The 16,975-nt window shown below is 42.6% G+C and overlaps 1 protein-coding gene across 1 annotated transcript in view; it reads left to right on the top strand.

Moving 5' to 3' along the window:
* The window catches only part of LOC118535891 (collagen alpha-4(VI) chain-like), a 90,052-nt gene extending 73,726 nt beyond the window's left edge, over window positions 1-16,326 (top strand). The window contains exons 33-37 of the mRNA XM_036092516.2: window positions 5,219-5,309; window positions 6,618-7,301; window positions 8,360-8,459; window positions 8,954-9,183; window positions 15,736-16,326. Coding sequence (XP_035948409.2) covers window positions 5,219-5,309; window positions 6,618-7,301; window positions 8,360-8,459; window positions 8,954-9,183; window positions 15,736-15,911 — 1,281 coding nt within the window. The 3' untranslated portion in view covers window positions 15,912-16,326. The remainder of the gene's footprint in view (window positions 1-5,218; window positions 5,310-6,617; window positions 7,302-8,359; window positions 8,460-8,953; window positions 9,184-15,735) is intronic.
* Window positions 16,327-16,975: the final 649 nt, after the last annotated feature.

The following is a 16,975-nucleotide window of genomic DNA, read 5'->3' as shown; positions in this document are numbered from 1 at the left end:
AAGGAGAATCCAAAGAATGGAATGCTGGCTATCATGGAGACAAGAAAAATCAGCTTTAGAGGATAGAAACATGAAGAGGAAGGTAAAAAAAAATGGGGGAGGTAATTTTAAATTTTGGTGTAATTTCAGGATTCAGAAAAGTTATGGAAGGACTTTTTTTAAAGAAAGTGTTGGGTTGCCTAGAGAGGCTCTTTCAGAGGCCGTGGATAACCTGCTGCTGAGGCCTTGTGGGTTGCTGTTTTCCATTAGATTGTTACTGCTCTAAGGCCAGGGTCAGCAACCAAGGGAAGGAATGAGGCAATGAGACTTCACACTCTGTTTCTGTCCCATGTGTTATCTGGATGTGTTCTTGACTCTGGGGCCTCAATTAGTCACCTATAAAATGGGGATAAACTCACAGATTTGTTGTAAGAGTTCTAAAAGGTAGTGCCTACCGGGACATGGAACTGACACTTTCTATGTGTCTACTCAGTGGATAGCCATTATTATCACCATCTCTTCAAGGACCTGAAGAGTGCCTCTTCACCCAGTAACTCTTTATTAAATTAGCCAGCTTCTGTTTAGTAAGCACCTATGAAGTTCCAACCACCATGCTACGTGGTTTTCATGCCTTGTCACCTTAACCCATCACTATTCAAAATGTGGTCCTGGGACCAGCAGCATGAGCATTACCCAGGTCCATGAAAAATGCCAAATCTCAGACTCTACCACCAATCTAATTAATTAGGCTCTGCATTTTTTAAAAAGATTTTTTAAAATTTATTTATTTAGAGAGAGAATGCGCCGAGCAGGGGGAGGGGCAGAGGGAAAGGGAGAGAGAGACTCTCAAGCACACACCATGCTGAGAGTGGGCTGGAGCCTGATGGGGACACCATCCCAGGCCCTGCATTTTTAACAAGATCCCTAGATGGTTTGCATGAGTGTTAAAGTTTGAGGAGTGTTGGTCTAATTCTCATAACTATCCCATAAGTTAATAATGATAATCTACATTTCCCAGATGAGGTAAGGGAAGGTCAGAGGTAAAGCAACTTGTTTTAAACTGCATAGTCCTGGAATTTGCACTCCAATCTGTCAGGTTTCCAAGTCCCACTATGCCACCTGCCACCTCAATCCAATGCCAACCCCTAATGTTAGCTGGGAAGTCCAGGAGGAGGCCGCTGTTTCACGGCAGTCTTGGTGGGATGGGACCATGCCAACTGCAAGGAGTCGGGGCTGGACTTAAGCTCCTGGGGTCAGTCACAGGTTGCATGACTATTCTCTCTGTCTGCCTCCTTCCCCATTTTGCCCATTTTCCCTTGTTCCCCAAGTCCTCGCCTCACCTGGAAGCCAGATGGTTTCTGTTTCCCTCCTTAGGGTCCAGTTAGCTCTCCCTCTGTCCAAGGCAAATCCTCCTCCCTGGCACTTGCTTTCTTCCCTTCTATTCCCATCCAAGCCAAGAGCCTCCCCCAGCTCAGTCCCAGGAATGAACATCGTCCCGTGACCTTGGCAGCTTTAGACGGCAGCTGAAACATTGGATTGAACCCTGTGGGTCTCTCCAGCTCAGGGCTCATGGGAACTTCTTTAAAAATTGGGGGCTGGTGTTTGAGGGTTGTCTGAATCCTTTGAAAATATATCTTTCTGTCTATGAAACAAAAGAGGACGTGAATGCAAATCCATGTGCCATGTCTTCTCCCCTCCATACACTCTTGTCTTTAGTATATAACTAGTCCCAACAGACCACAGCTGGACATTCAGGAATGAAGTTGGTTGAGAGAATCGCCAAAGGCGTTGATTCAAACTGTCATAAAGCTTTGCGCTTCAAGCAGATCACTTAGTCTGTGTTTAAGGTACTCTGTTTTTGAAATTTCCTTCTCTGGTGCTGATGGGAGTTTGCACTAAGACTCAACAAGCCAATTTTCTCCTCTCCTCGTACTGATTCCCTCCCACACTGTCTCTCTGCTTGAGCTTTCCCAGGAATCAATGACTAGGACCATGCTGGCAAGTCCAAATTCAAAGTAATTAGAGGTTCATCAATGACAACTAAGTATGGATGAATCTACACTGAATCATAGTCCCCTATGGACTTTCATTGTGTTTTTGTGTACTTGTTCCCACAATTTTATTTTTGCAAGAACAGTACAAATTTTAAGCATGATCACAAAATTATTCTTCCTAAGAAAAGTTTTTTTAAATTTAATTTTATTATGTTATGTTAGTCACCATACATTACATCATTAGTTTTTGATGTAGTGTTCCATGATTCATTGTTTGCGTATAACACCCAGTGCTCCATTCAGTACATGCCCTCTTTAATACCCATCACCAGGCTAACCCATCCCCCCACCCCCCTCCCCTCTAAAACCCTCAGTTTGTTTCTCAGAGTCCATAGTCTCTCATGGTTCCCTAAGAAAAGTTTTTTAAAAAATGTAAGTTTTGTAACTATTCCAATTCAGTTGAATTTGGTAATTTTCCAGTAAGCAGACAACAGATGGAAGAGTTACATCCTCTGAGTTGCTTGGAGTAGAAAAGGTAACACAGTGTCCTAAACATGAGGCAAATACAGAAGATTAGAACTGAGGACCGGGCGGTGTTGAAACAGGAAGAAAACTTGTGGCATCCATTCAGACCCTCAACTCTATTGTTGAGGAATCTGAGGCACCAGAGCCTTGTCCAGGGTCACGCAGCCAACCATGGCAGATCAGGGACCAGGACCTGGGATCCTGACACCAAATCTGTTACTGCTGCATTGGACTCTTCCCATGGACCAAACTTGGGGGGGATGTTTGAATTTCTTTGACGTCTTTCATACTACCTTAAAAATTCACACAAACTCTGCATTTTATAGCACACTTCACCTAGGTTTCCTGTGATTTAAAAATAATATACACGAACTTAGTGGTTCCCCACAACTCTTGGAATAAAATGGATGCTCCTAGGGTTATCTCAGTCTTCCCATAGCTCCTGGAACACTGCCATGGATCCTGATTTCAGCAGCTTTTCAAGTTGCCTCATGTGATTTCCAGTAAAGCTACTAATGTGCCTCTACTGTTCTCTCTAATCCCTGGTTATTAATTAGGTCCATTTGGCTTGGCCGGTACTCAGATCTGATGACCATGTGGAATAGATCTGAATGTTGAATTTTGGCAACTCTGCCATTTTTCTTCAGGTCAGTCTCCTCCATCCGGCAGGGGGTTCCAGGGTTTCAGATGTGCTGTGTAGCTGCACACTGGAGGTGGGCTTTCTCTAATCTCTGGGGAGCGGGAACACTAAGGAGAATTCTGTAGACAACCACTATCTACCCCTGGGCCTTTGTACATGCTGTTCCTCCACACTGTAATTCTTTCACCTGCTTCTTTGCTATGTAAGTATCCTACTCATTCTTCCCAAAGTGCCAGATGTCACTATCTTCATCAGGCTCCCTCTATTCCCGTCGCTTCAAATGAACCTCCTCTTCCTGTGTCCCTAAAACATATTATTGGACCTCTTTCTTTTTTGAAAGTTGTTTGTCTCTCATTCCTGCTAGGTTTTAAGCTCTTTGAAGATGTGACTGTCATTTTTGTATCTCTGCAGGGCTTGTTAAGACTTCTATTTAGTAGCTGTTTAATCAGTCTTGGTTGATTTGAATTGAGTCAGGAAAAAGCATAACCAGGTGAGGAACAAGAGAGGATTCATTTTGCCTTTCTTCTCAAGAGTCTTGGGAAAGTACCCATGTTGTTTTTGTGTTACATTAGCAAGCATAAAAGTTCAGCTCTTTATATTTCTTTCTCCACATGGGTTTTTCTTTCATGTAAGCTCACTCTGAGAGCTAAAGTTGAAGATATGCTGCAGTCCCAAGCAGAAAGACTGAAGAGCTCTGTCAGGAGGACATGTTACAGAAAATTCTTTTCCAAAGTAACCTTTGCCTGTCTTCTCTCCCTGAGGGCTAGCATGACAGCTTCATGTCCCTAGCACTTTGATTCTAGAGGAGGGTCCAGAACCTACTTGGTCCTGGCCACAGGGATGAAGGGGGAGGAGCGGCGGGGCCCTATCCTTCATGTTTTGACAGAGAGCAGACAATGTGATGGACAGGACTAATCTTAGATATTCACCTCATATCTGGAGAGAAATAGTCTGACAGCATTCCGAATTTCGTCGTGAGGTGGAAGTCCTGCAAATAATCTCCATTTGCCAGGGAAGGTTAACTGTGGAACCATTCATGTCCAAGTCTCAATGGCTTAACATAATAAAGTATTCTTTCTGCCATCTGTCACAAGTGAATGTGGATCCTTGGATATGGGTGTGGAGGGGAGGAATGTTTTGCTCTGTGCAGCCATTTCAGCACCTGGGATCCTATCAATGGCCCCATCATACCGAAGGGCCTCTAAACCTTTTTCTGAGTCCTCTACATTTGGCTGGCAGATGTGCACACACAGAGTATCATGCATGTGCTAGAAATGGCATCCATCCACCCACATGGCATTGGCTAGACCCTACTTGTGGTCCCAACTAACTACAAGGGATGGTGGGAAATGTTGTCTGGTTGTGGCCCTAGGAAGAAGAGGGAATGGGTTTATTGATTAACTAGTTGTCACATGAACTTGTTGGATTTATTGTTGTTATTATTGTTTGCTTTTTAAGCTTTGATATCAGTTATTACATTAATCATAATTGGAAAGGTTGAAGGAAGGAGAGAAATAGATTTGCCATCCCTACAAAGCCTTCCCTGAGTCTTCCTCACTCTTGCCTTCTGACTCTGGTATGTACCAGCCCTGAACACCAGGAATATGCTAGAGAGGCCTCCCCTATGGTATCTACCTCATTCCATTCTAATGGTGTATGACCTGTAGGACCACCTCCTTGAAGGGCTGCCTGTTCGTGTTTATAACTCCCACCACACTGCATCTTGCATACTGTGGACAATCACTGAACATATATGGAATTTATAAATGATTGTATCTTCAACTCCCTGACCTCATTCTAACACAACACAACACTGGCTGAGTTTTACACACATCAGGAGTCTGAAGACCCATGTGTCCCCACAGCAACAATAATCTAACATCCAGGTTAGAACTAGAGAACTAAATGACAATAAATAACTGTAATAGGTAATACCAAATTATTTATCGGTATATAATTACATATATTCTCTAAAACTATCATATGAATGTCTTTCTCATCTGAATTGGAAAAAGCATGAAAAACATGACTTGAAATTTAATTCCACTACTGATAAACTTTGCGTATGTGTTTGGATTAGGCGGATGGAACCAACAGATTTCACCTGTTTGTCTGGGAGACCGAGAGTCAGCAGGACGTGGAGCACATGGTCCACTGCACTCTCTGCTATGGTAAGCCCAGACAGCGTTTCTGATCAGACTGATGTCTTTACAACAGGATGAATTCACCGGTGGCCACAGGCCAGATCTGCCCTGCAGATGTGTATTTACTTGAATATGTGCAGAGTCTTAGAATCTGGGAATTCTTATGAAGTCCGGATTTCCAGTTTTTCTTAGGAATCGTCTTGAGAATCACAGACACTGTATTCCTTTGTGGCCACAGTCAGCCCAAACTGAGCTGTGCCTGACCTCTTTTGATATGAGTGCCCCACAGTCCCTTCCATCCCTATTGTCTTATCCCTGGTCCGCTCTGCTTATTTACCTGTCCTGCCAGTCTCCTGTAGATGGCTGGGCTTGTGTTCCTTACTTAGTGGCCCCTTAGTGTGCAAGGCAGACCCCTGAACTAAGAGTCCAGAATCCTGGGTTCTCAGCCTGGATCTGCTACTGACCACCAGTGGGATATTGGCAAGTCATTCAATGTCTCTGTGTCTCTGGCTTCCATCACTATACCTGCACTCATATTAATCTGTGCCAGAGAGAACTTTGTGCTGAAGCCCATGCATGCCCAAGCGTGTAGAGCTCTCATCCACACCCATGGCACCCGGGGCCAGAGTGAGTCCTTTAGGTGAAATTGAAAGGGGATTTAATCATTCCCTCTAGTCGATCCACACTTAGACTTAACACTGCCATAAGAGATTTGGCCCTGAGAACTTGGTCAAGTCAAATACAGTGGCAGCCGTTTGTAGAGTATGTTACAGTTGATGAGCTGCTTTCACACCCATCGAATCATTTGACACATGGTCTCTCTGGGTTTTGGTCCCTTCTGTAGAAGCATAAGCCTAGCTGGTATTTATTGAGCTTGAGCTCTTACTACACACTGGGCATTGTTCTGAGCACTTACATATATTAACTCATTTTTTATTTAAACCTCACAAACAACCTCATAAGGTACGTACTGTTATTATTATCATTATCTCCATCTGACAGATGAGGAAACAGGCATGGGGAAGGCTGAATAATTTGCCCAAGGTCACACACCCAATAAGAGAGCCAGGACTGAACCAGGCAGGTGTCTGTGAACCTAGAGATTAGAAAGCCGTGGCCTAGGGGTTAAAAACACTAAACGTAGGATTAGATTGTCTGAATTCATTTTTCTGAAAAATGGGCATGATTACTTACATTGCCCATCAGCTTACCTTGTTAACACAATGCAGGTAGCGCTCAGCAGCGTCTATTCTTACCGAGAGTCTGGAAATGTGTTTGCATGGAAAGGAAAGGGATCCGTGGTAACCCCAACCTCTCCTGGTACTTCCTCCCCAGACAAGTGCAGACCAGACCCAGAGTGTGAGCAGAGCGCGCCAGGACCCCTGGCAGGGGACATGGACGTGGTATTCGTGGTGGACAGCTCCTATGGCGTTGGTGCTGATGTGTACCGCACTGCCCTGAGTCTAGTGGATGGCATGCTCGACGACCTGGAGGTGGCTGCGCAGCCTAGCGTGTCCCTCCGTGGGGCGCGTGCTGCCCTGGTGATGTACACAACTCCAGGCTTCTGGCCCGGTGCAGGGCGCCCCCCTGTGCTGGAGGGCTTCCACCTGACCTCCTACGGCCAAAAGATACAGATGCGGAGGTACCTCCGTGAGGCTTCTGGCCGCCCTCTGCAGGGAGCTCCCGCCCTGGGACACGCCCTGGAGTGGACTCTGGAGAAGGTGCTCCTGGCAGCCCCTCTGCCCAGGCAGGTGCGGGTCCTCTTCGCCATCGTGGCCAGTGAGACCAGCAGCTGGGACCAGGAGAAGCTAAGGACTCTGTCCCTGGAGGCCAAGTGCAAGGGCATCACTCTGTTTGTGCTGGCCTTGGGCCCAGGTGTGGGTACCCATGAGCTGGCTGAGCTGGAGGGTGTGGCCAGCCTCCCCACCGAGCAGCACCTGCTACGTCTGGAGGGAATCTCAGGCCAGGAAGTAGCCTATGCCCAGGGATTCACGAGGGCCTTCCTGAACCTTCTAAAAAGTAAGCACTGGGGATGCCCTGGGTGAGGTGGGGAGAGGAACTCACTAGAGCCTGGTATTTGGGCGAGTACGTACCCACTGTACCTTCACACTTGCTGAGTGTGTCCTCTGGGGAGTCTCCAGAAAGCACCTTCACTCAATTTGCTAAAAACCATGAGCTATCGTTGCCCTGACACTATGCCAAACCTAGCGCTGCTTTCTTATCTGGAACCTCTCGTTTGGTGGCTGGGAGGCCTCAGGTTTCTTCTACTTAACCTCTTGATTTTGTCCTTTACCAAAATGAGAATTACAGTCTCTTCCTTATTTGTGAAGCCTACATTCAAATATACGTGTGGACGGACTTTGAAAGCACCAGTGTTGAACAAATATAAGGAATAGTTATTGTTATTCCTATATCCAGGAATATGGATTACAGAATCCAGGGGCATATAACAGTGCTTCTTAAATTTTAACGTAGACATGTACCTTTCAGGGATCTTGTTAAAATGTGCATTCTGATTCCTTATCTTTGTAGGAGGTGGAGGAGAGCATTCTAATAGATGGCTGGTGGCTTAGTGACTCTGAGAAGCAGGCTGAGGGAATCACTTTTCTAGTCTGTTTCAATTTCATTTTACTTAACTTTTAAATATTTTATTGTGTTAGGTTTAATTTTTTGTTTTGGTATACTCTTTTATGTTCTGATTTTATTTTATATAATTTATGTGATAGGATGAATTTCACGTTTTTATTTTGTTTGGTTTTTATTTTATTTTCTTTGCTTTTATTTTGGTGTTTGTTTTATGCCTTACTTGAATTTATATATATATATATTTTTTCATTTCATGTCAGTGGATTTTTTTGGTCTTTATGTTTTGTTTGAGTTTATTTTTATTTTTTTTGTTTATTTTGTTTTATTGTGTATTTTATTTTATGCTTTGACTTTTTGTCTTTTAAATTTTATGTCTTAATGGATAATATTTTGTTTTTATGCTTTATTTTATTGTATTTTATTTTATTTTTAAGTTTTACATTACTTTATGCGTGCTTTGACTTGATTTAATTTTTTAATTTTATTTTTAGGTGGAATAAACCAGTACCCATCCCCCGAGCTCATTGGAAAATGTGGGGGCCCAAACCGAGGGGACACTCTGCTGCTGCAACCATTTAGGCTTGTCAGGAGGTAGGCTGAAGGCGGAGCTGAGGTTGTCCCTCGGCTCTGTCCCCTGCAGAAGACTCTCCCCCTAAAGAAAGGTCACAGGTGATGCCAAGTCCTTGACCTGACCCAAACCATTGGGGCTAGGATGCTCCTCTGTTTGACAACTCTGATATGGGTTTTTTGGTTTTTTTTAATGTTAAGAGTAATATAGGGCCAATATAACAAATTTAAAGGGCACATCAGTATATAAAAGCAAAGAAATAACAATTTCTCATTCTACTACATCCTCCGAAGCCTTTAATCCCATGTCCCAGAGGCAAAATTAATAACGCCAACCATATTATTCTGATGTGTGTGCAAACATCTCTGCAAACCTAAGAAACTAGCCAATTTGATACCAAAGTCATCAGGAAATGCTCAAACCTGGTTTTTTGAGCCCAGCCGTATCAGTTGGGGACTGAACCTCCCAGTTTTTGTGGTTCAGTTTTGCAATTTGAGACGGAATTGTTTCTACACAGGTTGCCCAAGCTCCAATTTGGCCAATCTGGCTTTGCGGGTGATCTGGAAGCACTTGGAGGGACAGACATTTTGCTAGAGGAGAATAGAAAAGCCACAGTGAAATCTGTAACTTGGCAAGAAGCACTTGAAAATTATGAAAAGAATGGACATGGTGCTGAAGGAAATGGACAAGAAAGGCCTGCAAGACGAAAACAAACTGGAAAAGAAAGAAATTCAGGCACTGCCTACGGTAAAAACCAAACTATTTCTTGCTCCTTAGTTTGTCTTCATTAAAAAAAAAAAAATCCCTGTGCACTGTGTTAGCATGCAAATTTTGGCTTTTTAGACACTTTCAGATGCACAAATTCATGTACGTAACTAAAGACATTAATTTAAGAAAACATACGAAAGCTGACTTAGGTCTGACTATAAAACTAGAACTGAACAGCAGTTATTTCAGGGAGTATTATTATGGAGACAAACCCTGTGAAGGGTTTACTTCATTGCCCAGAAGCAATGATCTATTGCAGAAGTGGCAAACAGAACATACTCCTGACCTTGAAGGAAAGTAGAAGGTTCCTTCATCCCTGTATGAGTGGCTACATATACACTGACCAAGTTTAAGGAACATTTTGGATCCATCTAAAACAAGCGTAGCATCGATTTGATTACGGCAGGTGGTAATGCAAATGCTATGTTACCTCTTACATGGAATGAGCAAATTAAGCAAAACAGTAAACATATCTTTTCCATAGCTGAAAGAGGTTTCTCGTGAGTGGTGGGGGTCAGTCCTGCTTAGATTAAATGAGAGATAATTGCCCAGAAGTTTTGAATGTGACTAGATGGTTCTCCAGGGGCTCAGTTTTCTGATCTGTGAAGTGGGGATTATGTGAATACCTACCTCATAGGATTATGTTAAGAATAAAACTGGATAATTCGTGTGTTTGCCACATAGAAGGACACAGTACAAGTTAGCAGTTAAGATGTCAATGATATGTCCTACCTCTTAGATTCCAAAGCAAACAAATACATGTCCAAAGGGAAATAACAAAACCAGACAGACCTAGGAATTGGTGCTCCTGGCACGGGCAGCTAAACGTTAAGCATAGAACACCCGATCTTGCTAGTTCTTGTTTTTCTACTGTGTATTATCCTCAGGTAATCTTACCAAGGCAGTGATTTTCAGTCTTGGCTGTAAATTAGAATCGCCTGAGAATCTAAACATTCTCAATGCTTAGACCTCACCGCAGACCCATTCAGTCAGAATCTCTGTGTGTGGAACTTACCCAGGGAGTCCACTGGGCAACCAAGTGTGAGAACTACTGTTCTAAGGCACACTTGCCTACAAATTCAAGGTGAAGGAGATGGAGGAGAGATTACTGGTTATCTCATCCGGTCCTATTCACAGCCAAACACTGAGGCCGGAAGTTCCCCCCAGTGTCCTACAGTCTGTAACTTGGCTCTGGCCAGTTCCCCTCCTGTTGCATTCCAAGGGCACTCTAAACCTTTGCCACCTCCTCAAGCTCCTTCCCCCATGTCTCTTTCTCTAGCAGATGCCCTTATTTTATTTTATTATTTTATTTTTTGTTTTCAAAAGAAATAAAGGTAGCCACGTGCAACCTCCTGAGACCTCCTAGATGGCTGGTTGCACGCCCTTGCCTCCAGCCCTCCGCTCAGGGAAAAGAGCCAGCCCTTGTCTTCAAGTGTGTTGCGAACTGTCAAGAAAGACCAAAGGGCTCTTTCAGACCTGACTTGAGCTCCTTGGGACTTTCCCCACTACCTTCCTCTCCAAACCCCCTCCTCTCTTGGCTTCAGAAACAGCATTCTTATCTTGATCTTCCACTTCTGACCAGTTCATTCTTGTGGGCTCCTCTTTCCAGGTCCATCCTCACAGAGGGATCTGGGTTTTATGGAATCTGATGTTGATACAATGCCTACATATAAGCCTTTCTTTAAGAAAAAGAAAACAAAGATATTAAAATTAAGGACAAAGTGAGTATTTCTTTAGAAGAGGCTTATGCAAGTGAGGGGTGCAGAAGCTTAGGCTTCATTAATTTCAGAGCAAACCCGCCATGCTTTTCCCCAGGGCCTGTGGTCAGCCCCCCCGAATGCTCTGTGCACACACTGGCGGCAGCTTTCCTGCCAGGACTTCGGCTCTCCCCCCTGGACTGATGACTCCAAATCCATATCTTCTACCTTCACTGTGTTGAACTGCAGACCAATGTATTCACCTACCCTTCAGATTGCGCGATGGCACATGCCCTCAGTCATCTCAAACAAACTCAGTTACATGAGCTCCACTCATCTTTACCATTCAAACCTTCTCCTCCTCTATTCCTTTACTGGAATGCACCACCATCGGCCCAAGAATGGAAAGGCAAAACCCAAACATCACGCTGGTCATTCTCCTCTCCTCGCCTCCCCCCTCCAGCTGGTGACCAGATCTTGGTGTGACTTCCTTCTCAGCATCCCTCAGGTCCATCCCCCTTTCCCACATCTTTTTTCCAGCACCTTGGCTTTCACTTCAAGGGTAACTGCGGAGCTCTCTGTTTGATCTCATCTCTTCCAATTTGTCCCATTTCCAATTCCTGTCTGAGCACCAAATTATTTTTTTCTAGCTTGCCTGCACATATGGCCATGTCATTTCTCTTCTTCTATAGTTCCCCATCGTTTAGAAGATAGTGTCCCCATGCCTGGGTAAGGCACACAGGCCTCTGCAATCGGACCCCAGCCATGGTCTTCTGGGGCCTCACTGACCGCCACTCTCCTGCAGGTGCCTTTTGCACTATTTGCCCCTCATGCCCCGTTATTTATTCCCTGTCACCATGGAGGTGCTCACCTTCACCTGACTGTCTGCCTCCTCTCCCTGGTATCCACCTGGACTACCTCTACTCACCTTTCACTATTCAAGTTTCACCTCTACTTAGAGTCCATTCTGGCCCCAGGGAGTGTTAAATTTTCATGGCCTCCTTTGTGCCCCTCTATCTTCAGCCACATTCTGCCATAACACTGGCAATCTTTTATTGTACTTGTGATGAATTAAGTGACTGTCCTTTCTTTTCACAGAACCAGGCTGATCTTGGTATATTTTCAATTCTAGTGTTCTCTCCAAAGCACACAGATCTATTTTTTTGTTTTTGTTTTTGTTTTTCCTCCAGGACTACACTATAAGACATATATGCCAGGAGACAGACCCATTCCTATCCAACACTCATCTTTCCTCCTTTTCTTTCCTTTATTCCTAGATTTCATGGACCTGTTTGAGTAACACTGCTGTAGGATCTTTCTAAGAGGGCAAAAGTTAATATTCATAGTAAAAATAATGGAAATGTGAAATTGGAAGCTAGCAATAATTGCTTGGGTGAACATTTATTGGCCCCCAATGCCATATCCTACTGATAAAATAAAACTGAAGACTCAGAGGCTCCCTGAGTGTTAGGTTATAAAGAATACCTCAGAGATCTAAAGCATCAGGATTTACTTACCTATAGTTGCACTGACCACTCACTAGCCACATTGGCTATTTAAATAAATTTTTTTTAATCTTATTTTATTATGTTAGTCACCATACAATACATCATTAGTTTTTGATGTAGTGATCCATGATTCATTGTTTTCGTATAACACCCAGTGCTCCATGCAGTACGTGCCCTCCTTAATACCCATCACCAGGCTAACCCATCCCCCCACCCCTTCCCCTCTAAAACCCTCAGTTTGTTTCTCAGAGTCTATAGTCTCTCATGGTTCATCTCTCCCTCCAACTTCCCCCCTTCATTTTTCCCTTCCTTCTCCTAATGTCCTCCATGCTATTCCTTATGTTCCACAAATAAGTGAAACCGTATGATAATTGACTTTCTCTGCTTGACTTATTTCACTTAGCATAATCTCCTCCAGTTCCATCCATGTTGATGTAAAAGTTGGGTATTCATCCTTTCTGATGGCTCAGTAATATTCCATTGTATATATGGACCACATCTTCTTTATCCATTCATCTGTTGAAGGGCATTTCAGCTCTTTCCACAGTTTGGTTATTGCGGACATTGCTGCTATGAACATTGTGATGCATATGGCCCTTCTTTTCACTACATCTGTGTCTTTGGGGTAAATACCCAGGAGTGCAATTGCTGGGTCATAGGGTAGCTCTATTTTTAATTTTTTGAGGCACCTCCACACTGTTTTCCAAAGTGGCTGTACCAACTTGCATTCCTACCAAAAGTGTAAGAGGGTTCCCCTTTCTCCATAACCCCTCCAACATTTGTTATTTCTTGCCTTGTCAATTTTTGCCATTCTAACTGGTGTAAGGTGGTATCTCAATGTGGTTTTGATTTGAATTTCCCTGATGGCTAATAAAACAAACAAAAAAAAATCAGTTCTTTAGTTGCAATAGCCACATTTCAAATGCTTAGTAGACACTGGGCATTTATTTTTTATTTATTTTTTTAAAGACTTAAAAAAAATTAAATTCAATTTAACATATAGTGTATTAATAGTTTCAGAGGTAGAATTTAGTGATTCATCAGTTGCATATAACACCCAGTGCTCATTCCATCAAGTGCCCTCCTTAATGCCCATCGCCTAATTATCCCATCCCCTCACCTAACTCCCCTCCAGCAACCCTCAGTTTGTTTCCTATAGTTAAGAGTCTTTTATGGTTTTTCTCCCTCTCTGTTTCATCTTATTTTTCCTTCCCTTCCCCTATGTTCATCTGTTTTGTTTCTTAAATTCCACATATGAGTAGAATCATATAATATTTGTCTTTCTCTGACTGACTTATTTTGCTTAGCATAATACCCTCTAGTTCCATCCACATTGTTGTGAATTGCAAGATTTCATTCTTTTTGATGGCTGAGTAATATTCTATTATATATATTATATATAATTACATTATATATACATATATTATGCATATAATATATGTAATGTATATGTATATATTATTCCATTATATATATTCATATATATTATATATTATACATATCACATATGTATTCCACATCTTCCTTATCTATTCATCTATCGATGTACATCTGGGCTCTTTCCAAAATTTGGCTATTGTGGACATTGCTGCTATAAACATTGGGGTGCATCTGCCCCTTTGAATCACTCTGTTTGTATCCTTTAGCTAAATACCTAATAGTGCAAATTCTGGATCATAGGGTAGCTCTATTTTTAACTTTTTGAGGAACCTCCATACTGTTTTCCAGAGTGGCTACACCAGCTTGCATTCCCACCAACAGTGCAAGAGGGTTCCCCTTTTTCCACATCCTCACCAACACCTGTTGTTTCCGGTTTTGTTAATTTTAGCCACTCTGACTGGTGTGAAGTGATATCTTATTGTAGTTTTGATTTGCATTTCCCTGATGATGAGTGATGTTGAGCATCTTTTCATGTGTCTGTTGGTCATCTGTATGTCTTCCTTGGAGAAATGTCTATTCATGTGTTCTGTCCATTTCTTAACTGGATTATTTATTTTTGGGGTGTTGAGTTTGATAAGTTTTTTGTAGATTTTGGATACTAACCATTTATTGGATATGTCATTTGCAAACAAATATCCCATTCTGTAGGTTGCCATTTAGTTTTGTTGATTGTTTCCTTTGCTGGGCAGAAGGTTTTTTTATTTTGATGAAGTCCCAATAATTTATTTCAGCTTTGTGAATGATCTATTTAAACAAGTCCTTGGCTGTCCGTTTAAATTAGTTTGTAATGGTAGAGGGTGCCAGCTGATTGCTGAGCCCAAATCTATTTATTGAATCTATAGAACACAGCCAAAAATTCACATTTGGAGTACTTTCCTACTGACTCTGACAAGTTTTTGAGAAGCATTTGCTTTGGTTTCTTCTCCTGGACAATTTCCATGACCAACTGTTTACCTCACTAAGGGTGTATCTCATTCCCTTGGGCCCAGCACATCTGGCCACTCCTTCAAGAAAACTGGTCTGTGCTGATTATACCAATCGAGGTGTCTTCCAAGGAACAGACAATGAATTTTAGCCTCTCACTTTTTGAAGACATTATCGTCTTTATTTGGTCATGCTTAGAAGGCCCAGGGGAAAACTATCTGGAGGATGCCATTATTCTATGCTGCATGGCTGCCAACCTAAGACAAGCCTATTTTTCTGTAATATCAAATGTACCCAAGGAAATCTGTTCTCCCTGGAAGGCAGAAGTTACATACACAGGGTAATTAACGTCTGATTTAAAATTCAGGGCATCTCAGATCTTGCTCTGTTGTAACTTGTTAATTATAAATACTATTTTTCATTTTTCAGGAACAACATGTTTTTCTTATAATAGATAAATCTTAACTTCTTGGGCAAGTGTCAGGGTATAGTACCTATTAAATAAGTTGGATATTTTGCTAGGTCCGTAGAAGGCTGGATGGGTTTGGGATTAAGCAAGGGATTGATATGGTTTGAAAAAAGAGGGAAATGGGCATAATAGGCAAGTGAGGAGTTCTTGGTATCAGAAAGCTTCATTCATGCATTCATTCACTCATTTGTACATTATCTAGTGTATCTTCCATATGGTGGGTACTGTGCAAAATAATAGCGGTACTTGTATTGCACTTTTCATGTATGTTCTGTGCCATCTTATGACAAATTTGTGACGTGGGTTTTTTCATTGCTTTTATGGTTGAAGAAATTGGGGCTCAGAGAGGATAAGTTCAGGATAAGCTCAGGCTCACACAGCCAGTTGGTGGTGAGGTTGGGATTCATTCCCAAACTGTGTTTCCAAACCATCATTCCTTTGCTGTCATGCTCATGCAGGAAATTCATCTCTCCCTGCCTTTGTTTTGCTGTAGGTCCTTGTTCCATGGATCCAATGGCAGGGAAGTGCCAGGATTACACCCTGAAATGGTACTACAACAAGGAGAAGCAGGCCTGCCAACAGTTCTGGTACGGCAGCTGTGGGGGCAACACTAACTGGTTCAAAACCAAGGAAGAGTGTGAGGCGCGGTGTGTCCCAACACCCCTGTAGGGCAGAACCTCATTATGGCTTCTTCTGTTTTCATAGCCGAAGAAAACGATTTTACCTTTCCTGAGACAGTGCCATACAGCTCATCAGTTATGTAGCTCACTCTACAATCTCATAGGTCGGATTCCTAACCTCTGAATTTTTTCCTACCAGTGAGGACTTGGGCCAGGTGATTTGTGACTTGAGAAGGACTGCATTCTAGTAGCTAAAAGAGTAACTGAAACTTTCCTGCAAGTTTGTAAAGGACTTAGAACTGAATGAAAAATAAACTTAACTTGACCTATAACATTACTTAAAATTGTTTTCGGCTCTGTAGCAAAAGAAAACTCAGCATCAGCAGTGATTAGAACCTAATTTGAAAATGAGTTGAAACTTGAATTGTTGTGTATCCCTAGAGAACATGGAAGTGTTAGTCAAAGTGGGGGGTCTGGAAATTTTTAATGTGATATTTAATCCTTGCCACTCAGCGTAAAAATAAAGGTATTTTGGTTAAACCACTTGATGTGAAACTGTGTGTGATACCTGCATTATATTCTGTATTATATTTTGTGACATAGCAGTTGATGGAGAGGAAGCAGTGAGTTTGCCATGGGACCGATCCTTTGTCATCAATTACAATGACTCTTGTTCTTTGAAACTTGGTGACTCAACAATTAAACCTGATGTCATCAATGCACATATGAAATGAAGGGTCTAGGTTCACCCTGGATGAAGAATTTTTCCATAAAGATAGTGAGGAAATTATGGTTTTTGTGAGATCTTCCTCTGGCTTCATGGCTCTATTCCCAGGACTCTAACTTGGGTCCAGCCTCAGGGCGGAAGTGGGCACTGCATGGACTTCTAGAGCTCTGGATATTGAGGGTCCCTGGTGGGGGGCCTCAGGGGGATAATGTATTAATCAGCTTGGGCTCCATAGCAAAATACCACAGGCTGGGTGGTTTAAACATCAGAAACTTATTTCTCACAATTCTGGAAGTCTAAGATAGACTGGAAGTCTAAGATCAAGGTGTGGCCAATTTGGTTCCTGGTGATAGCTTCCTTCCTGGGTTGAAGAAAGCTGCCTTCTC

The sequence above is a fragment of the Halichoerus grypus genome, chromosome 1 (genome assembly GCF_964656455.1).
Source record: "Halichoerus grypus chromosome 1, mHalGry1.hap1.1, whole genome shotgun sequence".
NCBI lineage: Eukaryota > Metazoa > Chordata > Mammalia > Carnivora > Phocidae > Halichoerus > Halichoerus grypus.
Note: the sequence above shows the minus strand (reverse complement) of the source record. Positions and strands in the feature narration are given on the sequence as shown.